The 21,671-nt window shown below is 44.3% G+C and overlaps 1 protein-coding gene across 7 annotated transcripts in view; it reads left to right on the plus strand.

Annotated features, from left to right (window-relative positions):
- The window catches only part of farp2 (FERM, RhoGEF and pleckstrin domain protein 2), a 238,026-nt gene that overhangs the window by 71,406 nt on the left and 144,949 nt on the right, over window positions 1-21,671 (plus strand). For all 7 annotated transcript variants that reach the window (XR_013497446.1, XM_078209254.1, XM_078209255.1 and 4 more), the window contains exon 3: window positions 5,786-5,890. Coding sequence is in view for 6 of the 7 variants with exons in the window: in XM_078209254.1 (XP_078065380.1) it covers window positions 5,786-5,890 (105 nt within the window). In the remaining variant the exon portion in view is untranslated. The remainder of the gene's footprint in view (window positions 1-5,785; window positions 5,891-21,671) is intronic.

The raw sequence follows: 21,671 nt of genomic DNA on the forward strand, positions 1-21,671 counted from the left end.
GTAAGACTCAAGATGTTAGTGCTGTTTGCTTCCCTGTTGTTGTCTTTTAGAACCATAGAAAATTACAGCTCAGAAACAGGCCTTTTGGCCCTTCTTGCCTGTGCCGAACCATTTTTTGTCTAGTCCCACTGACCTGTACTTGGACCATATCCCTCCACACCCCTCTCATCCATGAACCCGTCCAAGTTTTTCTTAAATGTTAAAAGTGCATTTACCACTTTATCCGGCAGCGCATTCCACACTCCCGCCACTCTCTGCGTGAAGAAGCCCCCCCTAATATTCCCTTTAAACTTTTCTCCTTTCACCCTTAACCCATGCCCTCTGGTTTTTTTCTCCCCTAGCCTCAGCGGAAAAAGCCTGCTTGCATTCACTCTATACCCATCAAAATCTTATACACCTCTATCAAATCTCCCCTCAATCTTCTACGCTCCAGGGAATAAAGTCCCAACCTATTCAATCTCTCTCTGCAACTCAGCTTCTCAAGTCCCGGCAACATCCTTGTGAACCTTCTCTGCACTCTTTCAACCTTATTTACATCCTTCCTGTAACTAGGTGACCAAAACTGTACACAATACTCCAAATTCGGCCTCACCAATGCCTTATATAACCTTACCATAACACTCCAACTTTTATACTCGATACTCCGATTTATAAAGGCCAATGTACCAAAGGCACTCTTTACGACCCTATCCACCTGTGACGTCACTTTTAGGGAATTTTGTACCTGTATTCCCAGATCCCTCTGTTCAACTGCACTCTTCAGAATCCTACCATTGACCCTGTATGTTCTTCTTTGGTTTGTCCTTCCAATGTGCAATATCTCACACTTGTCTGCGTTAAATTCCATTTGCCATTTTTCAGCCCATTTTTCTAATTGGTCCAAATCCCTCTGCAAGCTTTGAAAACCTTCCTCACTGTCCACTACACCTCCAATCTTTGTATCATCAGCAAACTTGCTGATCCAATTTACCACATTATCATCCAGATCATTGATATAGATGACAAACAACAATGGACCCAACACCGATCCCTGCGGCACACCACTAGTCACAGGCCTCCACTCAGAGAAGCAATCCTCCACAACCACTCTCTGGCTTTTTCCATTGAGCCAGTGTCTAATCCAATTTACTACCTCCCCATATATACCTAGCGACTGAACCTTCCTAACTAACCTCCCATGAGGGACCTTGTCAAAGGCCTTGCTGAAATCCAGGTAGACAACATCCACCGCCTTCCCTTCATCCACTTTCCTGGTAACCTCCTCGAAAAACTCTAATAGATTGGTCAAACATGACCTACCATGCACAAAGCCATGTTGACTCTCCCTAATAAGTCCCTGTCTATCCAAATATTTGTAGATCCTATCCCTTATCACACCTTCCAATAACTTGCCCACCACCGACGTCAAACTTACTGGCTATAATTTCCCGGATTTCTTTTGGAACCTTTTTTAAACAACGGAACAACATGAGCCACCCTCCAATCATCCGGCACCTCCCCCGTGAATACTGACATTTTAAATATGTCTGCCAGGGTCCCTGCAAGTTCAACACTAGCTTCCCTCAAGGTCCGTGGGAATACCCTGTCTGGTCCTGGGGATTTATCCACTCTGATTTGCCTCAAGACAGCGAGCACCTCCTCCCCTTTAATCTGTAAAGGTTCCATGACCTCCCTACCTGTTTGCCCTATTTCTGTAGACTCCATGCCCGTTTCCTCAGATGTTAAAAGAATTAACTCATTATGCAATTATATATTCTATCCAAAAGATATCAATTAGTCTCTTGCCATATTGCCTTTGCACTCCCAAGGCAGCACACTTCCAACCTCCGTCAATACTGATCTGGGCTTGCCCTAGGGATGTTTGAGTGATTGATTTAAAAATAATGGACTAATAAAGCATGAAAGGTGTTCATTCAGCCCCTTATGCCTGTGCCAGTACTTTGAAAAAATATTCAATCAACCGTATTCCGCCCCCCCCCCCCCCGTACCCCTACAATTTGTTTTCAAGTATTTAACTAATTCCTTTCAAAAGTTACCATTGAAGCTGCTTCCACCACCCTTTCAGGCAGTGCATTCCAGATCACAACTCACTGCATAATTCCGCCTCCCCCATGTCTCTACACTTCCCCTCCCCCATGTCTCCACTGGTTCTTTTACCAATTACCTTAAACATGTCTCCTCTGGTTACTTACCGCATGTCACTGGGAAGTTTTCTCTTATTTACTCTAGGAACACGTCATGATTTACTCTATAAAGCACATAATGATTTTGAAGATGCCTATCAAATCTCTAAGGAAAACAATTCCTGCCTCTCTTGTCTCCCCATGTAATTAAGTTTGTTTAATTCCCTGGCTCCAGGCAACCTCTCCTAGGCCTTGATATCTTTCCTTTGCTGTGGCACCCTGAATTGACCACAAGACGTCAGCTGAGGACTAACTGGTGTTTTATAACAATTTGGCATAACTTCCTTGCTATTGTGTCCTTCCTCTATTTTAACGTGGACTTATTAGCCTCCTCAACTGGTCCTGCCACTTCCAAAGATTTGTGGATGGATACCCTCTGGGTTTCTGTTCCTGCACCCTATTAAATTGGGACCAAGCTCAGTTAGGAGCACACACCCCTCTGAGTCACAAAATTCTGAATTTCAGTCCCACTTCCCACCCCTCCCTACGTCTTCTGGAATGTCCATTTACTTGTGAATGAGACCATTGCATTTATAAGCTTATCATTGATTGCGATGAAATCCTGATCTTGGTGGAGACCTGGCCGATGAATTATGATGTGGAGATGCCGGCGTTGGACTGGGGTAAACACAGTAAGGAGTCTAACAACACCAGGTTAGAGTCCAACAGGTTTATTTGGTAGCAAACGCCACTAGCTTTCGGAGCGCTGCTCCTTCGTCAGGTGAGTCACCTGACGAAGTAGCAGTGCTCCGAAAGCTAGTGGCGTTTGCTACCAAATAAACCTGTTGGACTTTAACCTGGTGTTGTTAGACTCCTTACTGTGATGAATTATGACACATACTTGACCCTCCCCATTTGGTTATACTGCTGGTGTGGCTCTTACCAAATTGCACTTGGTCTGTCTCCCTTATACCTGTGCAATCTCTTCTCCTTTGAGCGTCTCACCTTGTTCCACCCCTTCCTTCTCCCAACGCAGTTTATGCTGTACCTTCCCAGGAAAGCCTGTCTCTCCCCGCCCATCTCAAATCACTTGCAATTACTTTTTCAGATTTCTGATTGTAAAGCCTTTGGCCCTCCGTTTCATGGCATTTCTGCAGATACTGATTTGGTCATTTATCCCTTTGCCACTTCCTTTGCCCTATTCTCCATTAAAACTATAAATTACACTCTTTCGACATAATTGTTTCTCTTTTTATCTCTGCCCTGAAGTTAAATGGATGCAGACTTGAATGTTTGTTTATGGCAGACAAGTGTACCGGACATTGGCGAGACCCCACCTAGAGTACTGTAAATGGTTTTAGTCTCCTTACTTAAGGAAGAATATGCTTCCATTGGCAACAGTTCAGAGAAGGTTAACATGTTGATTCCAGGGAAGTGGGGGTTATCTTGCAAAGAAAGGTTGAGCAGGTTGGATCTATACTTATTGGAGTTTAGAAAAATGAGAGATGATCTTATTGAAACATAAGATTCTGAGGGTGCTTGGCAAGGTAGTTGCTGAGATGGTGCTTCTGCACATGGGAAAAGCTACAACTATGGGCCATAGTTTCAAAATAAGGGATCTCCCATTTAAGATGGAGATGAGGAGGAGTTTCTACACTAGTATTGTTAGTCTTTGGAATTCTCTTCCACAAAGAGCAGTGGAGGCTGAGTTATTGAATATGTTCAGGGTTGAGTTACAGGTTTTGATCTGCAAGGGGGTTAAGGGTTTTTGGAAGAAGGCAAGAAAACAGAGTTAAGGCCACAATCAGATCAGCTATGATCTTACTGAATGGCAGAGCAGGCTTGAGAGTCTAAATGGCCTACTCCTGTTTATGATCTTATTTGATCTATCTACCTTTGTACCTTCCCTTCCTGTAAGCACAGGGTAAATTTCCCCCACTGAACTCATCTTTGTCTAGTTTTTTCTTACCTGTCCTCATGCCCTCTTCAAAGTTATCATATCCATGAGACCCATCTCCTGCCCACATGATGATGAAATTAATTCTTCCTGCTTCTCGGGTACTGTCTCCCTCCTCTTCAAACTTACCATTGCCAATATTCTCAAAAACACTCTTGATCCCCTTGTCCTTGAAAACTGCCACCAGATCTCCAACCTTCCCTTCCTTCTCCAAAGACCTCAAATGACTTTTTTCCCTCACAAATCCATGCCCATCTTTCCCTCAACTCCAATCAGGTTTTCACTGCAGTACCAAAACGGCTTTTATCAGATTTACAGATGTGACCGTGGCAAATTCCTACATTCTCCACCGGTTTGTCCTCTTTGACAGTGTGGCACAGTGGCTAGCACTGCTGCTTCATAGTGCCAGGGACCCAGGTTCGATTCCAACCCGGGATCTCTGTCTGTCTGCTGTTTGCACATTCTCCTCTTGTCTGTGTGGGTTTCCTCCCACAGTTCAAAGATGTGCAAGTTAGATGGATTGGTCGTTTTAAATTTTTCCCTTAATGCCCCAAAAGTGTGTAGGTTAGAGGGATTAGCAGGGTAATTCTGTGGAATCGTTGCAGACTCCATGGGCCAAATGGCCTCCTGTTGCACTATAGGGATTTTATGACCCCACCATCCTCTTCTAATGCTTTGCCTCTGGCTTCCAGTTGGGTAGGACTGACCCAATCTGATTGCATCCTTATCTATCTGGCCAGTGATTCATCTGCAGTGGCCTCTCTTCTTGCTCCCATACCATTACCACTATAGATTCCCAAAGATCTATCCTTGCCCACTGTCCCCACTAACCACCACTCCACTCATTCCTCATCTACCTGCTGTCTTTTTTTAAGTTTATTTGTGTCACAAGTAAGCTTACATTAAGACTGCAGTGAAGTTGTTGTGAAAATCCTTGCAGTGACATCTTCGGAAAAACAACATGAGCTTCATGTGTATGCTGACGATAGCCAACTTTGTGTCCTTGCCACCACATTTAACATCTCGCTGTCTCTAATTAGTCACACTACTTGTCTAACATCGAGTACTGGATGAGTAGAAATTTACTCCAATCTATTGGGAAGACTCCAGCCATTGTTTTTAGTCTCTGTCACCTACTATATTCCTGAACTACCAACTCTATCCCCCTCCCCTGCAACTATCTGAGACTGAACCAGGTTATTTGCCTATTTGGCATTTGAACTGAGTTTCAGACCTGATGTTCTCTCTAAGGCCAGGGCCAGCTACTTCTAGCTCCATAATGTTGCCTGTCTGTATCTGCTGTTGTAACTCTGATTCATACCTTGTTTCCTCTAGCCTTGACTATTCCAGTGCTCACTTTGCCAGCCTCCGATCTTCCAGTCTACAGAAGCTGAAGCTCATCTGAAACTCTGCTGCCTGCACCAAGTCATGTTCACTCATTATCCCAGTTCTTGCTGACTCCTGGTCCAGCAACACTTTTTTGATTTTTGAAATCCTCATTTGTGTTTTCAAATCCCTCCATGGCCTTCCATTCTGTATTTCTAACCTCCTGCACTTCCATTGTGGCTTGGTACCAAATTTTATTTGAAAATACTCCTCTGAAATGCATGGGTGTGATTTACTATGTTAAAAGTGATATCTAAATGCAAGTTGATGTTGCGATAGGATTTCACTTGTGTTGATGTCTGTAATTCTTCTTCCCCAGCAAAAAGCCTATGGTCAAGCTGTGATGGATGAAATCTGCCATCGTCTCAACCTTGTTGAGAGTGATTACTTTGGCTTGGAGTTTCGAAACAGCCAGGGAAATGAGGTATGTAGTCAAGGCAGTTCTGTGCTCTCATGACAATGGTCAAAATCTCAATTCAGCAAATGCCTTATCATTGCAGCTGTGTAAAGAGGGTCAGCTGTGCAGAGAATGGAACAATCATTTGACTAATTAAGTACATTGCTTGGAGCAAGAGTTGTTTCACTGAGTATATAAGACTGTCTAATACAACATCACCTGATTGTGTAGGCCTTTGTGTGGGACTCCATCTCTCACGTGCACATACTCTTTATAAGAACCCAGTGATTAATCCTGCATGTTGAGCATTTTGCCTGTCTATTGGCCTGGAGTTTTTTTGTGGGGGTGGATCCAGAGCATTCCTTGTCATATGTGTATACCAAATATTTCTCTCCTTGTCTTTCTCTATTTCACCTCTCTTCACTTGTTTATCCCCCTCCCTCCCTTCTGATGACATTGAAAAATCACTGGAAAGAATCTTGGAATTATTTTCAGAGAGTAGCTGTAGATGGAAATAAGGATGTGTTAACCAGTTGACCTGTCACGATATTTGATTATCTAAATATTTTCAATTAATCTTATTAAGATGATTTCTGATCAAATGTATCTGTTTTCTCCCCAGCTCTTAAACAATGCTGGATCTAGCTTTAGGAAATGAAGTAAGCAAGCTGAAGTCAAATTTAACATGAGGCCCACAACACTTATTGCCCTTTTACAATGTCTTCAGCATAGTAAAATGCCCTAAGGTGCTTCACAGGAATGTGAGCAAGCAAAATTTGATGCTAAGTTCCATAAGGTTATAGTGGATGGATAATCGAAAGTTTGGTCAAAGTAGCAGCATCTTAATGGAGGAGAATACAGGTTTAGGGGTGGAATTCATGTGTGACTCCGTCACTTGTGGTTTATGTACAGCGGCCTCAGGCGAGGCTAGGGGAGGTGATGTCTGCTTTTTAATCAACACCTCGTGGTGCCTATGTGTAGCAACACTGGCAACTTTTTGCTCCCCAGACCTAGAATACCTGACGCTAAAATGCCACCCTTTCCACTGGAGTTCACCTCCGTTATCCTGATGGCAGTTTACATCCCACCCCATGCAGACATGAAGATCGCGCTGGACGAAATATACGCCACTACGAATAGCCTTGAGACGAAACATCCTGAGGCCTTGTTCATCGTGGCCGGGAACTTCAATCAGGCCAAGCTCAAGAGCGTTCTACCAAGTTACCACCAACACATCTCCTGCTCCAACAGAGGCTCAAACATCCTAGATCACTGCTACACAAATATCAAACATGCCTACCGCTCTATCGCCCACCCACACTTCGGCACATCAGACCACAAGGCTGTGCTCCTGCTCCCGGCTTACAAGCAAAAACTGAAGCGGGAGAATCCATCAAAAAGAGTTGTGCAATGTTGGCCTGAGGAAACGGATGATCTCCTACGGGGCTGTTTGGAGTCAGTGGACTGGTCAGTATTTAAAAACTCTGCGACCAGCCTGAACGAGTACGCCACTACAGTTATTGACTTCATTAGTAAGTGTGTAGAAGACTGTGCGCCAAAGAAGCAAATCCGTGTGTTCCCCAACCGGAAACCATGGATGAACAGGGATATCCACTGCTTGCTGAAGTCCAGGTCTGAGGCGTTCAAGTCAGGCGACTCTGACCTATACAAGAAAGCCAGATACGATCTAAGGAGATCCATCAAAGATGTCAAAAGACAATACCGGATCAAGCTAGAATCCCAGGCTAGCCACACCGACTCCCGCCGACTATGGCAAGGTCTGCAAGACATAACAGGCTACAAGATGAAAGCATGTAAAATCGCCAGCTCCAACGCGCCCCTCCCTGATGAGCCCAATGCATTCTACGCCTGTTTTGAGCAAGAGGTCAGCGAGAGCATGCCCTCCACCCTGGAAGCCCTGGATGAACCTGTATCTGGGGGTCACCATTGCAGATGTCAGAGCAGCTTTCTTGAAGGTCAACCCACGGAAAGCAACTGCCCCGGATGGGGTACCCGGACGTGTACTCAGATCCTGTGCAGATTAGCTGGCGGAGGTATTCACAGACATCTTCAACCTCTCTTTACAACAATCTGAGGTCCCTATCTACTTCAAGAAGACGACCATCATCCTGGTACCTAAGAAAAACCAAGCAACGGGCCTTAATGGTTATCGGTCAGTGGCTGACATCCGTCATTATGAAGTGCTTCGAAAGGTTAGTCATGCCACGAATCAATTCTAGCTTCCCGGACTACTTGGATCCACGACAGTTTGCCTACCGCTGCAACAGGTCTACAGCAGACGCCATTTCCCTGGTCCTGCACTCAACCCTGGAACACCTAGATAACAAGGACACACCTATGTTAGACTCCTATTTATTGACTACAGCTCAGCCTTCAGCACTATTATTCCCACGAAACTCATTTCCAAACTCTGTGGCCTGGGTCTCAGCACCTCCCTCTGCAACTGGATCCTGAACTTCCTAACTCGCAGACCACAATCAGTAAGGATGGGCAAGAACACCACCTCCATGATCATCCTCAACACCGGTGCCCCACAAGGCTGTGTTCTCAGCCCCCTACTATACTCCTTATACACCTATGACTGTGTGGCCAAATTCTCCTCCAATTCGATTTTCAAGTTTGCTGACGACACCACCGTAGTGGGTCGAATCTCAAACAATGACGAGACAGAGTACAGGAATGAGATAGAGAATCTGGTGAACTGGTGCAGCAGCAATAATCTCTCCCTCAATGTCAATAAAACGAAGGAGATTGTCATCGACTTCAGGAAGCGTAAAGGAGAACATGCCCCTGTCTACATCAATGGGACGAAGTAGAAATGGTCGAGAGCTTCAGGTTTTTAGGTGTCCAGATCACCAACAACCTGTCCTGGTCCCCCATGCCGACACTATCGTTAAGAAAGCCCACCAACGCCTCTACTTTCTCAGAAGACTAAGGGAACTTGGCATGTCAGCTACGACTCTCACCAATATTTACAGACGCACCATAGAAAGCATTCTTTCTGGTTGTATCACAGCTTGGTATGGCTCCTGCTCTGTCCAAGACCGCAAGGAACTACAAAAGATCGTGAATGTAGTCCAATCCATCATGCAAACCAGCCTCCCATCCATTGACTCTGTCTACACTTCCCGCTGCCTCGGCAAAGCAGCCAGTATAATTAAGGTCCCCACGCACTCCGGACATTCTCTCTTCCACCTTCTTCCTTCAGGAAAAATATAAAGTCTGAGGTCACGTACCAACCCACTCAAGAACAGCTTCTTCCCTGCTGCTGTCAGCCTTTTGAATGCACCTACCTTGCATTAAGTAGATCTTTTTCTACACCCTAGCTATGACTGTAACACTACATTCTGCACACTCTCGTTTCCTTCTCTATGAACGGTATGTTTTATCTGTATAGCGTGCAAGAAACAATACTTTTCACTGTTAATACATGTGACAATAATAAATCAAATTAAAATCAAATCCTGTTTGATTGTCTAGGCATTAGAGTAACCTTTCCAAGTTTGTTTTCAAAATTGATTGGAAATTTCCCCCCTTTTTTGCCTTTCCCAGAGGTTTGATAGTGTGTAAAAGTTGCATCATGCCAGTACCCAAGCTGGTCTCATCAGTTCTGTTCATGTGCCAAGCAATATTTTGACCAATCTACTTAGCATCAACAGTGGGTAAGCTTCTGGAATACATAAAGGACAGACAGATGTGGGTCAACTGAAGTCCAGCCAAATTTGTAAGGGACAAGTTCCTGATAAATTGTAATCATTCTATGAGGGAGAGTGGTGTGCATTTATGAAGGATATGGATTAAATGTTTGCATAGATTTTCTAAAGTTGTTTGAGTTGCAACCCACAAGGTTTGCTGATTTAAATTAAGACGCCCAATGTCAAAGGGAATGTGGCAGCATGGATAGAGAGTTGATTAAAAGGCAGAAAAGGGTGGCTCTTTGACTTTTGAACTGAAGGGATGTGATTAGTGGCATACCACAAATCCTAATGTGCATGGAACCACCTGGGCTTCTAAACGGGCACAATGCCAAAATGTGTATACTGTATAGGAACAGTGTGAGTGGTTCATTGAGAAGGGGATGTGTTTGATGAACATAAGTAGATTGGGCAGTGAAATGTTAACTGAAATGTAAGGGGATATGTTTTGGAAGGAAGAAAAGGAAGTACATGCTAAATGATAAAAAGTTAAAACAAGTAGAGAAGCAAAGGGACTTGGAGGTTCAGATATATAAATCTTAAAACGAGGGCATGTTAACTAATTTAAGACAAAACAAAATATTGGTCCTAGACTTTATAAATAGGGTTATAGAGGTATAGCGTAGAAAAGAAGTAATGCTCAACTTGAATGAATCATCATTTGGGCTGCAGTTGAAATATTTTGTCCAGTTTTGTGGGGAGGAAGGTTGGGTGATGTCCTTGCTTTAGGAAAGAAGTCAAGGCCTTGGAGTAAATTCAGAATTCACTATAATATGATGGATGAAAGGCTTTAATTAAGAGAAGAAACTGGCTTTTTTTCAGTAAAACCAAGCAGTGTTTTGATGAGTTAATGTTCCCGCTGGTTAGTGTGCCAGTAACTCAGGAAATTTTGTAATCATATAAACAGAGGAAGAGGTTAAGAGATTTATTTTTGCATGAAGAGTGTTGTTAGAACATGGATTGCCCTACCACAAACTGGTGAAACTTCAATAACTTATAAAAAGAAGGGAGTGAATATTGAAAAAGAAAAAAAGTTGAAGATATGGTGAAAAAGCAGGGAAACAGGACAAAGTGGATAGATTGTTCAGGAAGGCAACGTAGGGGTGACATGCCGAATGGGGAAAAAGCAGAGCAACATAACTAAATCCATATTTTTTATAGGGAGCTGCCATCGATTGGATAGGATGACTAACCTTTTTCTGTGCTGTGGAATTTAACTTGTCACTTCTTTCATACTTATGTGTGCGATCGCAGGATTTCCTCTCATCTTCTCTCCAATGCATTCTCATTAGGTAGAAAGGACATCAAATTCAACAAAAGAAAGTAGGCAATCAGCCAATGCTGGAGAATTGCAGATGATGCCAGGTCGGTTAGTACCTGAAAGAGAAGGAATCTAAATTTCCCATTTATTCTATTTAGTATGACATTTAGAAATGTAACCACCAGAAGGCATAAAGCAAATAAATGAAACTTCCTTCTCAATGAAGGTTTCGACCAATTTCCAACTTTTAAGATGACAAAGTCTGTCATACTCATCACTGCTCACCTTTTCATGCATCTGTCAGCATAACCTGTGCGTGTGACCGTACTATTAACGTGAGGGAGATGGGTAAGAGGATAAAGGCAACCCAACGATGGAGGTGTATCTCTAAACTTTAGATTGGAAATTAGTGGCTGCAGCAATCTTGTTCGGTCTACATTGGCACTCATTCCAAATATCTTCAGTAAATGTGCTGGTCAGTGTTTAAATTACGACTTCATGTGTGATCCTTTTAACTGTTGCTGTAGTTAATCATGGGAGTTTCCCAACCTGAGAGAGCTCCTTTCTGTGCCCCTCCCAATGTGAAGTTGATGTGCGGCAGAGCAATCACTCTCATTTGGGTTTTTTAATGCTCTCTAGTTCAGCCAAAGCCCTGAAGAAATGTAAATATCTGGAATGTGCACAATTTTGTTCTTGGGATCTGTTCCTTAAAATGTAAAACACCTACCCCCCCCCCCCCCCCCCCCCCCCCCCCTTTCAAACCAAGGTAAATGACTTCAATGATTGCCCACAATCTTACAAAGCTGGAGGTTTGTGATGTGAGCAACCCCACTGAAGCTTGATGCTGGGCTGTTGCCATTCCAGTGGGCAGTGGATGTCACCTGAGGAGAACAGAACATGTAAAGTTTATTTAGTATCACAAGTAGGCTTACGTTAACACTACAACAAAGTTACTGTGAAAATCCCTTGGTTGCCACACTCCGGCACCTGTTCGGGTACACAGAGAATTTAGTATGGCCAATGCACCTAACCAGCGCATCTTTCAGACTGGGAGGAAACTGGAACACCGGGAGGAAACCCACGCAGACATGGGGAGAACGTGCAAACGCCACACAGACAGTGATCCAAGCTGGGAATTGAACGTGGGTCCCTGGCGCTGAGACAGCAGTGCTAACCACTGTGTCACTGTGCTGCATATAGTGAGTGTTGCAAGTTCCACGTGCCCTTCTATTGGCCTTCTAATTGCCAGTTGACTACGTTATTTGACTGGGCTGATACTAAATGTGATTAATTGCATGGCTGTTTCTCTGGACAGCTTATCCACAATTTATGTTGAAAGGTGATTAAATGTTGCCTTATGTTTATCATTCCTGTCCATCTGTGTTCTTTCAGTAGTACCACTTTGGGGTGGCATAGTGGTTAGCACTACTGCCTCACAGCGCCAGGGACCTGGGTTAAATTCTTGGCTTGGGTCACTGTCTGTGTGGAGTTTGCACATTCTCTCCGTGTCTGCGTGGATTTCCTCCGGGTGCTCCGGTTTCCTCCCACAGTCCAAAGATGTGTGGGTTAGGTGGATTGGCCATGCTAAATTGTGTCTTAGTGTCAGGGGGACTAGCTAGGGTAAATGCATGGTGTTATGTGGATAGGGCCTGGGTGGGGTTATGGTCGGTGCCTGAATGGCCTCCTTCTGCCCTGTATGATTCTACAATCCCATTATTGACCCACCTTTGCAAACAGAATGCTCTTTGCTATTGTGTGTGTGTTCGTGTTCCAAATGCGCACTTCCTGTTCTACGCCATTTGTTTTGAGTGAGCAGAGTAGTTTGTTTACCACAATTATAAATATTAGATATATGTTGTGCTATTTTTGAGATTATTGGCCACAGAATGATTTAAACAGAGCAACTATGGTCACAAACAGAAGGATTTGAAATTGTTGTTTATTTTTCATCCCTAATGCAATGTTACTTTCTGAGCAAAAACTAGATGGGGCTAATACTGAACGAATGGTAACTGATACTAGTACACATCCTCAGTGGAAAATGATTTAAATGCTGACACTGGCCATTTGGTGTTCACTATCATAGTTTATTCCGGGGAGGGGGGTGGGGGGATGATGATGATGGCCTAGTAGTATTATTGCTAGACTATTAATCCAGAAACTCAGCTAATGTTCTTTTTTTTAAGTTTATTTATTAGTGTCACAAGAAGGCTTACATTAACACTACAATGAAGTTACTGTGAAAATCGCCTAGTCACCACACTACGGCTCCTGTTCGAGTACACTGAGGGAGAATTTAGCTAATGCACCTAACCAGCATGTTTTTCGGACTGTTGGGGGGGAAACCGGAGCTCCGGGACGAAACTCACGCAGATGCGAGGAGAACTTGCAGACTCCGCACAGACAGTGACCCAAGTCGGGAATTGAACCTGGGTCCCTGGTGCTGTGAGGCAGCAATGCTAACCACTGTGCCACCATGCTGCCCTCTGGGGACTTGGGTATGAATCTTGCCACGGCAGATGGTGGAATTTGAATTCAATAAAAATAAATATCTGGAATTAAGAATCTACTGATGACCATGAAACCACTGTTGATTGTCAGAAAAACTAATGTCCTTTAGGAAAGAAAATCTGCCGTCCTTGCCTGGCCTACGTGTGACGCCAGAGCCACAGCAATGTGGTTGACTCTCAACTGCCCTTGGGGAACTAGGGATGGACAATAAATGTTGCCAGCGACACACATGTCCCACAAATGAATTTTAAAAAAACTGGGCAGTCATCTCGCATCACTGCAGTTCAAGTGTTAATTGATCCCCTACCCGATCAGAAGCATCTTTTCAGCTGAAGTTTTCTGAAGGAACATACTATCGATATTGGGATCACAGCAATCCCCCTGTAAAGTCCAAAGTGATAGATTTAGAGATAAATATAAATGACATTCTTATTCTGAGAGTAATAATGGATCTCTCTTGTTGCTGGGATAGTACTCTGTTCTCATGGGGTGGAGCTTTGTAACCATGCATCATGCTAAGGTGAAGTTCTGTACCTTTAGGATCATGAAGTCTGAACTAATTAAATGCGCTCATGTCAATAAGGGTTTAATTATTTCTTTGTCAGGAATGTTTGGAATGCTACACACTTTAGACTGCAGCTCAAAATGGCCTACTTTTGTAATAAATTGTGAAATCTCTGCTGTTGGAGTTCTATTAAAAAATGCTGATGGAGTAATCACATGGTTCAACAGCAAATCCCATTTGTTGTTTAAATAATATAGGATTGTGCACCTTAGCTACTTCTGAGGTAAAGGACGTTCCATCATAATCCATTTTCCATCTTTGTCCTATCCAGGCTCCATGCCCTTTTTCCCACCACCCTACAACTTTATACCTCACTGTCTGAGAACTCATTCTTTCACCTACTTGGGCAGCACAGGGTTCGCACTGTTGCTTCACAGCTCCAGGGACCTGGGTTTGATTCCCGGCTTGGGTCACTGTCTGTGTGGAGTTTGCACATTCTCCTCGTGTCTGCGTGGGTTTCCTCCAGGTGCTCCAGTTTCCTCCCGCAGTCCAAAGATGTGCGGGTTAGGTTGATTGGCCATGCTAAAAAAATTGCCCCCTAGTGTCCTGAGATGCGTAGATTAGAGGGATTAGTGGGTAAAATATGTAGGGATATGGGGGTAGGGCCTGGGTGGGATTGTGGTCGGTGCAGACTCGATTGGCCAAATGGCCTCCCTCTTTCTGCACTGTAGGGTTTCTATGATTTCTATGGTTTTATGATTCTCAAGCTTTCACTCCTGTGTGGCCAAGCTGCAACCTAAGTTGCAGCTCAAGGCCTTCCTTATCCCAATGCTGGGTATCTCTGCTTTTCTCAGGACAAGTACTGCTGATCTTTCTTACCAACACCTTAGTAGATATAGTGTTCATGCACTCTACATCTATAAAGGTAATGTCGCTATAATGCCAGATGACCATAGGCTGACTGGCGGTGATTTAACCTGAGGATCAACACACCTCAGGCGAGGGGAAAGGTTGAGAAGGCAGGGCCTTCATGAATCACCTCAGTCGATATGGGAATTGAATCCGTGCTGTTGGCAACATTCTGCATCACTAACCAGCTGTCAAGCCAAATTGACCCCCAATCTATCTATCCGTTATCTGTATTTTGATTTGTATAAAATTACTATTATGGGTTATATATCGGAGATATCAAGGGGATTGTCTGCCATACTGTCAGAGCACTGCCCTTTCACCTGTGGATTCAAATCAATTTCAGACATCAGTGTGCTTGTGATTTGCTATTGAGTCTGGGGTCTGCTCAATCCAGTTGAAGTGAAAGAGAGTGTCTACCATGTAAAACAATTCTAATGAACCACAGATTGACAATCTGACTCAGCGACTTCAAGTGGTTTATGAATTGACTGTAGGCGCTGGATGCTTTTCTGAGGGTTTGTGTTGAGGTGAGTGATTGGGAAGAGTAGAGACAGCTTTACTGTGTAATTGATCATTACATTTTTTAGTATTGACATTGTATGCCAGTTAGTCAATAATCATTGAAAAAGTGTTCTGACTACTGTTCTGTAGTATTTTTTATGTTTTAGTGGTAAGCTTTGTAACTATCACCTGGCACGGTGGCACAGTGGTTAGCACTGCTGCCTCACAGCTCCAGGGACCCGGGTTCAATTCCCGGTTCGGGTCACTGTCTGTGTGGAGTTTGCACGTCCTCCCATGTCTGCGTGGGTTTCCTCCGGGTGCTCCGGTTTCCTTCCACAGTCGGGTTAGGTTGATTGGCCATGCCAAATTATCCCTTAGTGTCCCGGGATATGTAGGTTAGAGAGATTAGCAGTGTAAATGTGTGGGGTTGTGGGGATAGTGCCTGGGGTGGAATTGTTGTTAGTGCAGACTTGATGGGCTGAATTGCCTCCTTCTGCACTGTAGGGTTTCTATGATTCTATAATTATTACACCAATGCAAACTCTTCAGAATGGGATGTGGTAAGTTTTGCAACCTATTTGATGTTTACCTAAGATTTACGAGTAGGTTTGACCAGTAGTTGCCTCCTTTCCGACACTAAATGAAATCCTAAGAAACCAAGAGAAAAAGCTTTGGAGAAAAGACAAGCTGCAGTGGTTACAACTAACTGTCTCTTTACAAACGCAGGCTTAATGGGCGCAGTGACTGCTGTGAGGAATGGAGGGGGAAGGGAAAGGGGGCTTTCTTGGGATTGCTTGATTACTTTTACAGCTCTACACTGAGAAGGGGTTGTGATGACCAAGAAGAGATCTTAACATCTTCAGCTAATTCTAGAGCAATTTACTGGACAAATCCTGAGGTTCATTTCCAATAGCACTCTCCTGCAATGCAATACTTTTGCCTGGAATATGAAACAAATGCAAGAACTCTGCCAGCTCTGGTATTCACAACTGATTTTATTTACAAATCTGAAGAGTGTGAATGCAGTGCACATATTTTTGGTGCCGTATTGGCGTTGGACTGGGGTAAACACAGTAAGAAGTCTCAGAACACCAGGTTAAAGTCCAACAAGTTTATTTGGTAGCAAAAACCACAAGCTTTCGGAGCACTTGCTGCTCCTTCATCAGGTGAGTGGGATTTCAGTTCACAAACAGGGCATATAAAGACACAAATCAAAGCTGGGACAGTTAGTGAGATTTTGCAAATCTCACTAACTGTCCTGGCTGGAGACCATACACATCTCTTTAACCTGTGCTTAACCCTCTCTCCACTCACATTGTACCTTTAAGACTTGATTGCCTGTAAAGACTCGCATTCCAACCATTATTTTGTAAATTGAGTTTGTGTCTTTATATGCCCTGTTTGTGAACTGAACTCCCACTCACCTGACGAAGGAGCAGCGAGCGCTCTGAAAGCTAGTGGCTTTTGCTACCAAATAAACCTGTTGGACTTTAACCTGGTGTTGTGAGACTTCTTACTGTGTCTGTCCCAAAGAAGCAGGGTATTGAAAGAACACAATTTCTGCACTGCCTTTATTGATGGTGTGTGAATATGGCTCCTGTTTTGTTAATCAGCAGATTTTTCAATGTTTACTTAAATGAGCTTTAAGTTTTCATTGGAGAACCTAGAACAAGATATTCCCTTCAGATAACCTGCTGAGCAATTGAATAATTTACTGTTTCTGACCAGCCCAGCTCCATTTTATAATGGTCTTTTTGTCAGTGATGATCATTAGTGATATTAATTCAGCAACTCCATCTTGCCATTGAAATCATTGAGGGGGGTGTGTGTGCAAGGGGAAGGAGCTATGACATCGAGGGTTGTTTTTATTTGTTCCCAGCCTCGGGTGATTGTGGAGTTTACACGTTCCCAGTATCTAGGTTTCTTCCAGGGCTCTGGTTTCCTCTTACAATCCAAAGATGTGTATGTTAGGTGGATTAGCCATGGTAATGTGCAGGGTTATGGGGACAGGGCAGCAGATGGGTCTGGGTAAGATGTTCTTCCAGAGAGTCAGTGCAGACTTGATGGGCCGAATGGCCTCCTCCTGTACTGTAAGGATTCTGTGGTTCAATGTGGACTTTGGTTGCAAGGCCGGTATTCCTTGCCCGATTGTCCTTGAGGAAGTGGTGGTGAGCTGCTACTTTGAATTACTGCACTCTGAGGAGAAGGTGCAGTCGCAGAGTTGATAGTTAAGGAACTCCAGGTTCCTGACCCAACAATGATCAAGACCGAGTGATATATTTCTAAGTTGGGATAGTGTATGGGAAATTGGAAATGATGGTGTTCTTGTGCACCTGTTGCCTTTATCCTTCTGGGTGGTAGAGGACTCGAGTTTAGGAGTTGCTGTAATGAAGAAAGTTGTAACATTGCATCTTGTGGATAGACACTGCAGATGGTGGATGGGATGCTGATCAAACGGGCTACTTTGTCTTGGATGGTGTTGAGCATCTTGAGTGTTGTTGAAGTTCTGCTCATCCAGGTCACTGGGGATATTCCATTACGCCATTCACCCTGAAGTCAGGGTGAGAGTTCCTCATCACAAAATATTTATCTGTTCTTGTTGCCACAGTATTCATGGTTGTTCCAGTGTCAATGGTGACACCAGAATGTTGATGCGGGAGATGGTTGGTGGATATGCAGTTGAATATCAAGAGGAGGTGGCTGGACTTTCTCTTGTTGTGGGTGATTCAGTGCTTGCCCCTTGTGTGGCACTGCTACTTGTCACTTATTAGTGCAAGCCTAAATGTTGTCTTGGTCTTGTTGCATGTGAATACATACTTCATTGCTTCATTGTCTGAAGTTGCAAATTGAACTGAATTCTGTGCAATCATCAGTGCAAATGCATACTTATAACTATATGATGAAGTAAGTGTCATGGATGTAGCAATGGAAAATAGTTTTGTCTTGGGCATTGCGCTGGGGAATTGCTACAGTGATGTCCTGGAGCTGAGCTGTTTGATCTCCAACACTACCACCATCATCTTTTGTGCCAGGTGTGACTCTTGACGAGTGGAGTTTCCACTGTTTTTCATTTACTTCAATTTTGTTAGGCCTCTGTGTCACACTCAGTCAAATGCTGCCTTGACTTGAAGGGTCACATGGTCCCCGGAAGGGTAAGGGGTTTTAGTTCAGTCAGGCTGTATGGTCGTTGCAGGCCTGGAGGGCCGAAGGGTCTGTTCCTGTGCTGTAATTTTCTTTGTTCTTTGGCAGTCACATTCGCTTCACCTCAACTCTTGGGTGTTCGGCTCTTTTTCCCATGTTTGGATCAAGACTCTATTGAGGTTTGGAGCCTAGCAGTACTGGCGGAACACAAACTGAGCATTAGTATTCGGGAAATGATGCTTGAAGTAATGTTGATAACACCGTCCATTGCTTTACTGATGATTGAATAGAATAATGGGGCAGTAATTGGCCGGATTGGGTTTGCCCCTTTTTTGTGCACTGGATCTGGATGGAAAATTTTCTATTATGTTGGATTGATACCTGTGTCACAGCTGTATTAGAACAGCTTGGCTGGAAGGGTAGTTAATTCTGGAGTAGGTTTTCACCACTATTGGAGGGGTGTTGTCATGGCCTGAAATCTTTGTTGTAACTCGTGTACATATCGGTCCACATGATATCAAGGAACAGCTTAGAATTACCTGAAGACTTTTTTTTATGATGGGGACCTGGGAGGAGGAGTGGGGGGGGACATTGTAGTTGAGCCTGGATTCAAGTACTTCAGCTTTGTCTTTTGCACTTGCTTGCTGGGTCTGCCTTCATTAAGAATAGAATTGCTCAGTAAACTCCTCTTCTGGTTAGTTGCTTAATTGTCCTCTACCATTTGTGACTGGATGTGGCAGGACTGCATAGCTTTGATCTGCTCTGTTAGTTTGACGATTGCTTAGCACTGCCTATAACATGCTGCTTAACACTGGTAGCATGCATGGAGCTCTATGTTGCAGCCTAATCAGGTTGGTTCCTCATTTTAAGGTACTCCTGGCCCTGCTCCTGGCATGTCCTTCGACACTGAATCAGAGTTGGGTCTGGCTTCATGGTACTGGTAGAGTGAAAAATATACAGGACCATGAGGTTATGGATTGTAGTTTAATTCTGGTTTTGCTAGAAACATAGACATGAAAGATAGGAGCAGGAGGAGGCCATTTGGCCCTTTGACCCTGCTCCGCCATTCATTACAATCATGGCTGATTGTCTAACTCAATAGCCTAATCCTGCTTTCTCCTTTGATCACAATTGCCCAAACTGCTATATCTAGCCGCCTCTTGAATACATTCAATGTTTTGGCATCAACTACTTCCAGTGGTAATGAATTCCACAGGCTCACCATTCTTTGGGTGAAGAAATGTCTCCTCACCTCCGTCCTAAATGGTCCACTCTGAATCCTCAGATTGTGACCCCTTGTTCTGGACCCCCCACCATCGGGAATATCGTCCCTGCATCTATCCTGTCTAGTCCTGTTAGAATTTTGTAAGTCTCTGAGATCCCCCCTGAACTCCAGCGAAAACAATCTTAACCTAGTCAATCTGTCCTCATTCATCCCACCATTCCTGAAATCAGCCTGGTAAACCTTGGCTGCACTCCCTCAAGAGCAAGAACATCCTTCCTCAGAAAAGGAGACCAAAACTGCACAAAATATTCGAGGTGTAACCTCACCAAAGCCCTGTATAATTGCAACAACCTATCCCTGCTCCTACACTCAACCTCTTGCAATGAAGGCCAACATACCATTTGCTGCCTTTACCGCCTGCTGCACCTGCATGCTTACCTTCAGCGGCTGCTGCACCCCCGCCCTCCCAATTTACAGCCACTCAAGTAGTAATCTACCTCCTTGATTTTGCTTCTAAAGTGAATAACCTCACATTTATCCAAATTATACTGCATCTGCCATTGATTTGCCCACTCACCCAACCTGTCCAGATCATGCTGAAGGATCTCTGCATCCTCGTCACTGTTCACCCTCCCACCCAACTTGGTATCATCTGCAAACTTTGAGATGTTACATTTTGTTCCCTCATCCAAATTATTACTACATGTTGTGAATAGCTGGGGTCCCAGCACCGATCGATCCCTGTAGCACCCCACTAGCTACTGCCTGCCAATTTGAGAAGGACCCATTAATTCCTACTCTTTGAACATAGAAAGCCACAGCACAAACAGGCCCTTCGGCCCACAAGTTGCGCCGATCATATCCCTACCTCTAGGCCTATCTATAGCCCTCAATCCCATTAAATCCTATGTACTCATCCAGAAGTCTCTTAAAAGACCCCAACGAGTTTGCCTCCACCACCACCGACGTCAGCCGATTCCACTCACCCACCACCCTCTGAGTGAAAAACTTACCCCTGACATCTCCTCTGTACCTACCCCCCAGCACCTTAAACCTGTGTCCTCTCGTAGCAACCATTTCAGCCCTTGGAAATAGCCTCTGAGAGTCTACCCTATCCAGACCTCTCAACATCTTGTAAACCTCTATCAGGTCACCTCTCATCCTTCGTCTCTCCAGGGAGAAGAGACCAAGCTCCCTCAACCTATCCTCATAAGGCATGCCCCCCAATCCAGGCAACATCCTTGTAAATCTCCTCTGCACCCTTTCAATGGCTTCAACATCTTTCCTGTAATGAGGTGACCAGAACTGCGCGCAGTACTCCAAGTGGGGTCTAACCAGGGTCCTATAAAGCTGCAGCATTATCTCCCGACTCCTAAACTCAATCCCTCGATTAATGAAGGCTAGTACGCCGTACGCCGCCTTGACCGCATCCTCCACCTGCGAGGCCGATTTAAGAGTCCTATGGACCCGGACCCCAAGGTCCTTCTGATCCTCTACACTGCTAAGAATGGTACCCTTCATATTATACTGCTGCTTCATCCCATTGGATCTGCCAAAATGGATCACTACACACTTATCCGGGTTGAAGTCCATCTGCCACTTCTCCGCCCAGTCTTGCATTCTATCTATGTCTCGCTGCAACTTCTGACATCCCTCCAAACTATCCACAACACCACCTACCTTGGTGTCGTCAGCAAACTTACCAACCCATCCCTCCACTTCCTCATCCAGGTCATTTATGAAAATGACAAACAGCAAGGGTCCCAGAACAGATCCCTGGGGCACTCCACTGGTCACTGACCTCCATGCAGAGAAAGACCCCTCCACAGCCACTCTCTGCCTTCTGCAGGCAAGCCAGTTCTGGATCCACTCTGCTTCCTCTCTACCAACCATTTTTCTATCCATCTCATTACACTTCCCCCAATCCCATGCACTTTATCTTGCACGATAATCTCTCATGCGGGACTTTGTCAAACGCTTTCTGAAAGTCCAAATTTAGCACATTGACTGGCTCTCTCTTGTCAACTCTACTAGTT

Source organism: Mustelus asterias, chromosome 3, assembly GCF_964213995.1.
Source record: "Mustelus asterias chromosome 3, sMusAst1.hap1.1, whole genome shotgun sequence".
Lineage (NCBI taxonomy): Eukaryota > Metazoa > Chordata > Chondrichthyes > Carcharhiniformes > Triakidae > Mustelus > Mustelus asterias.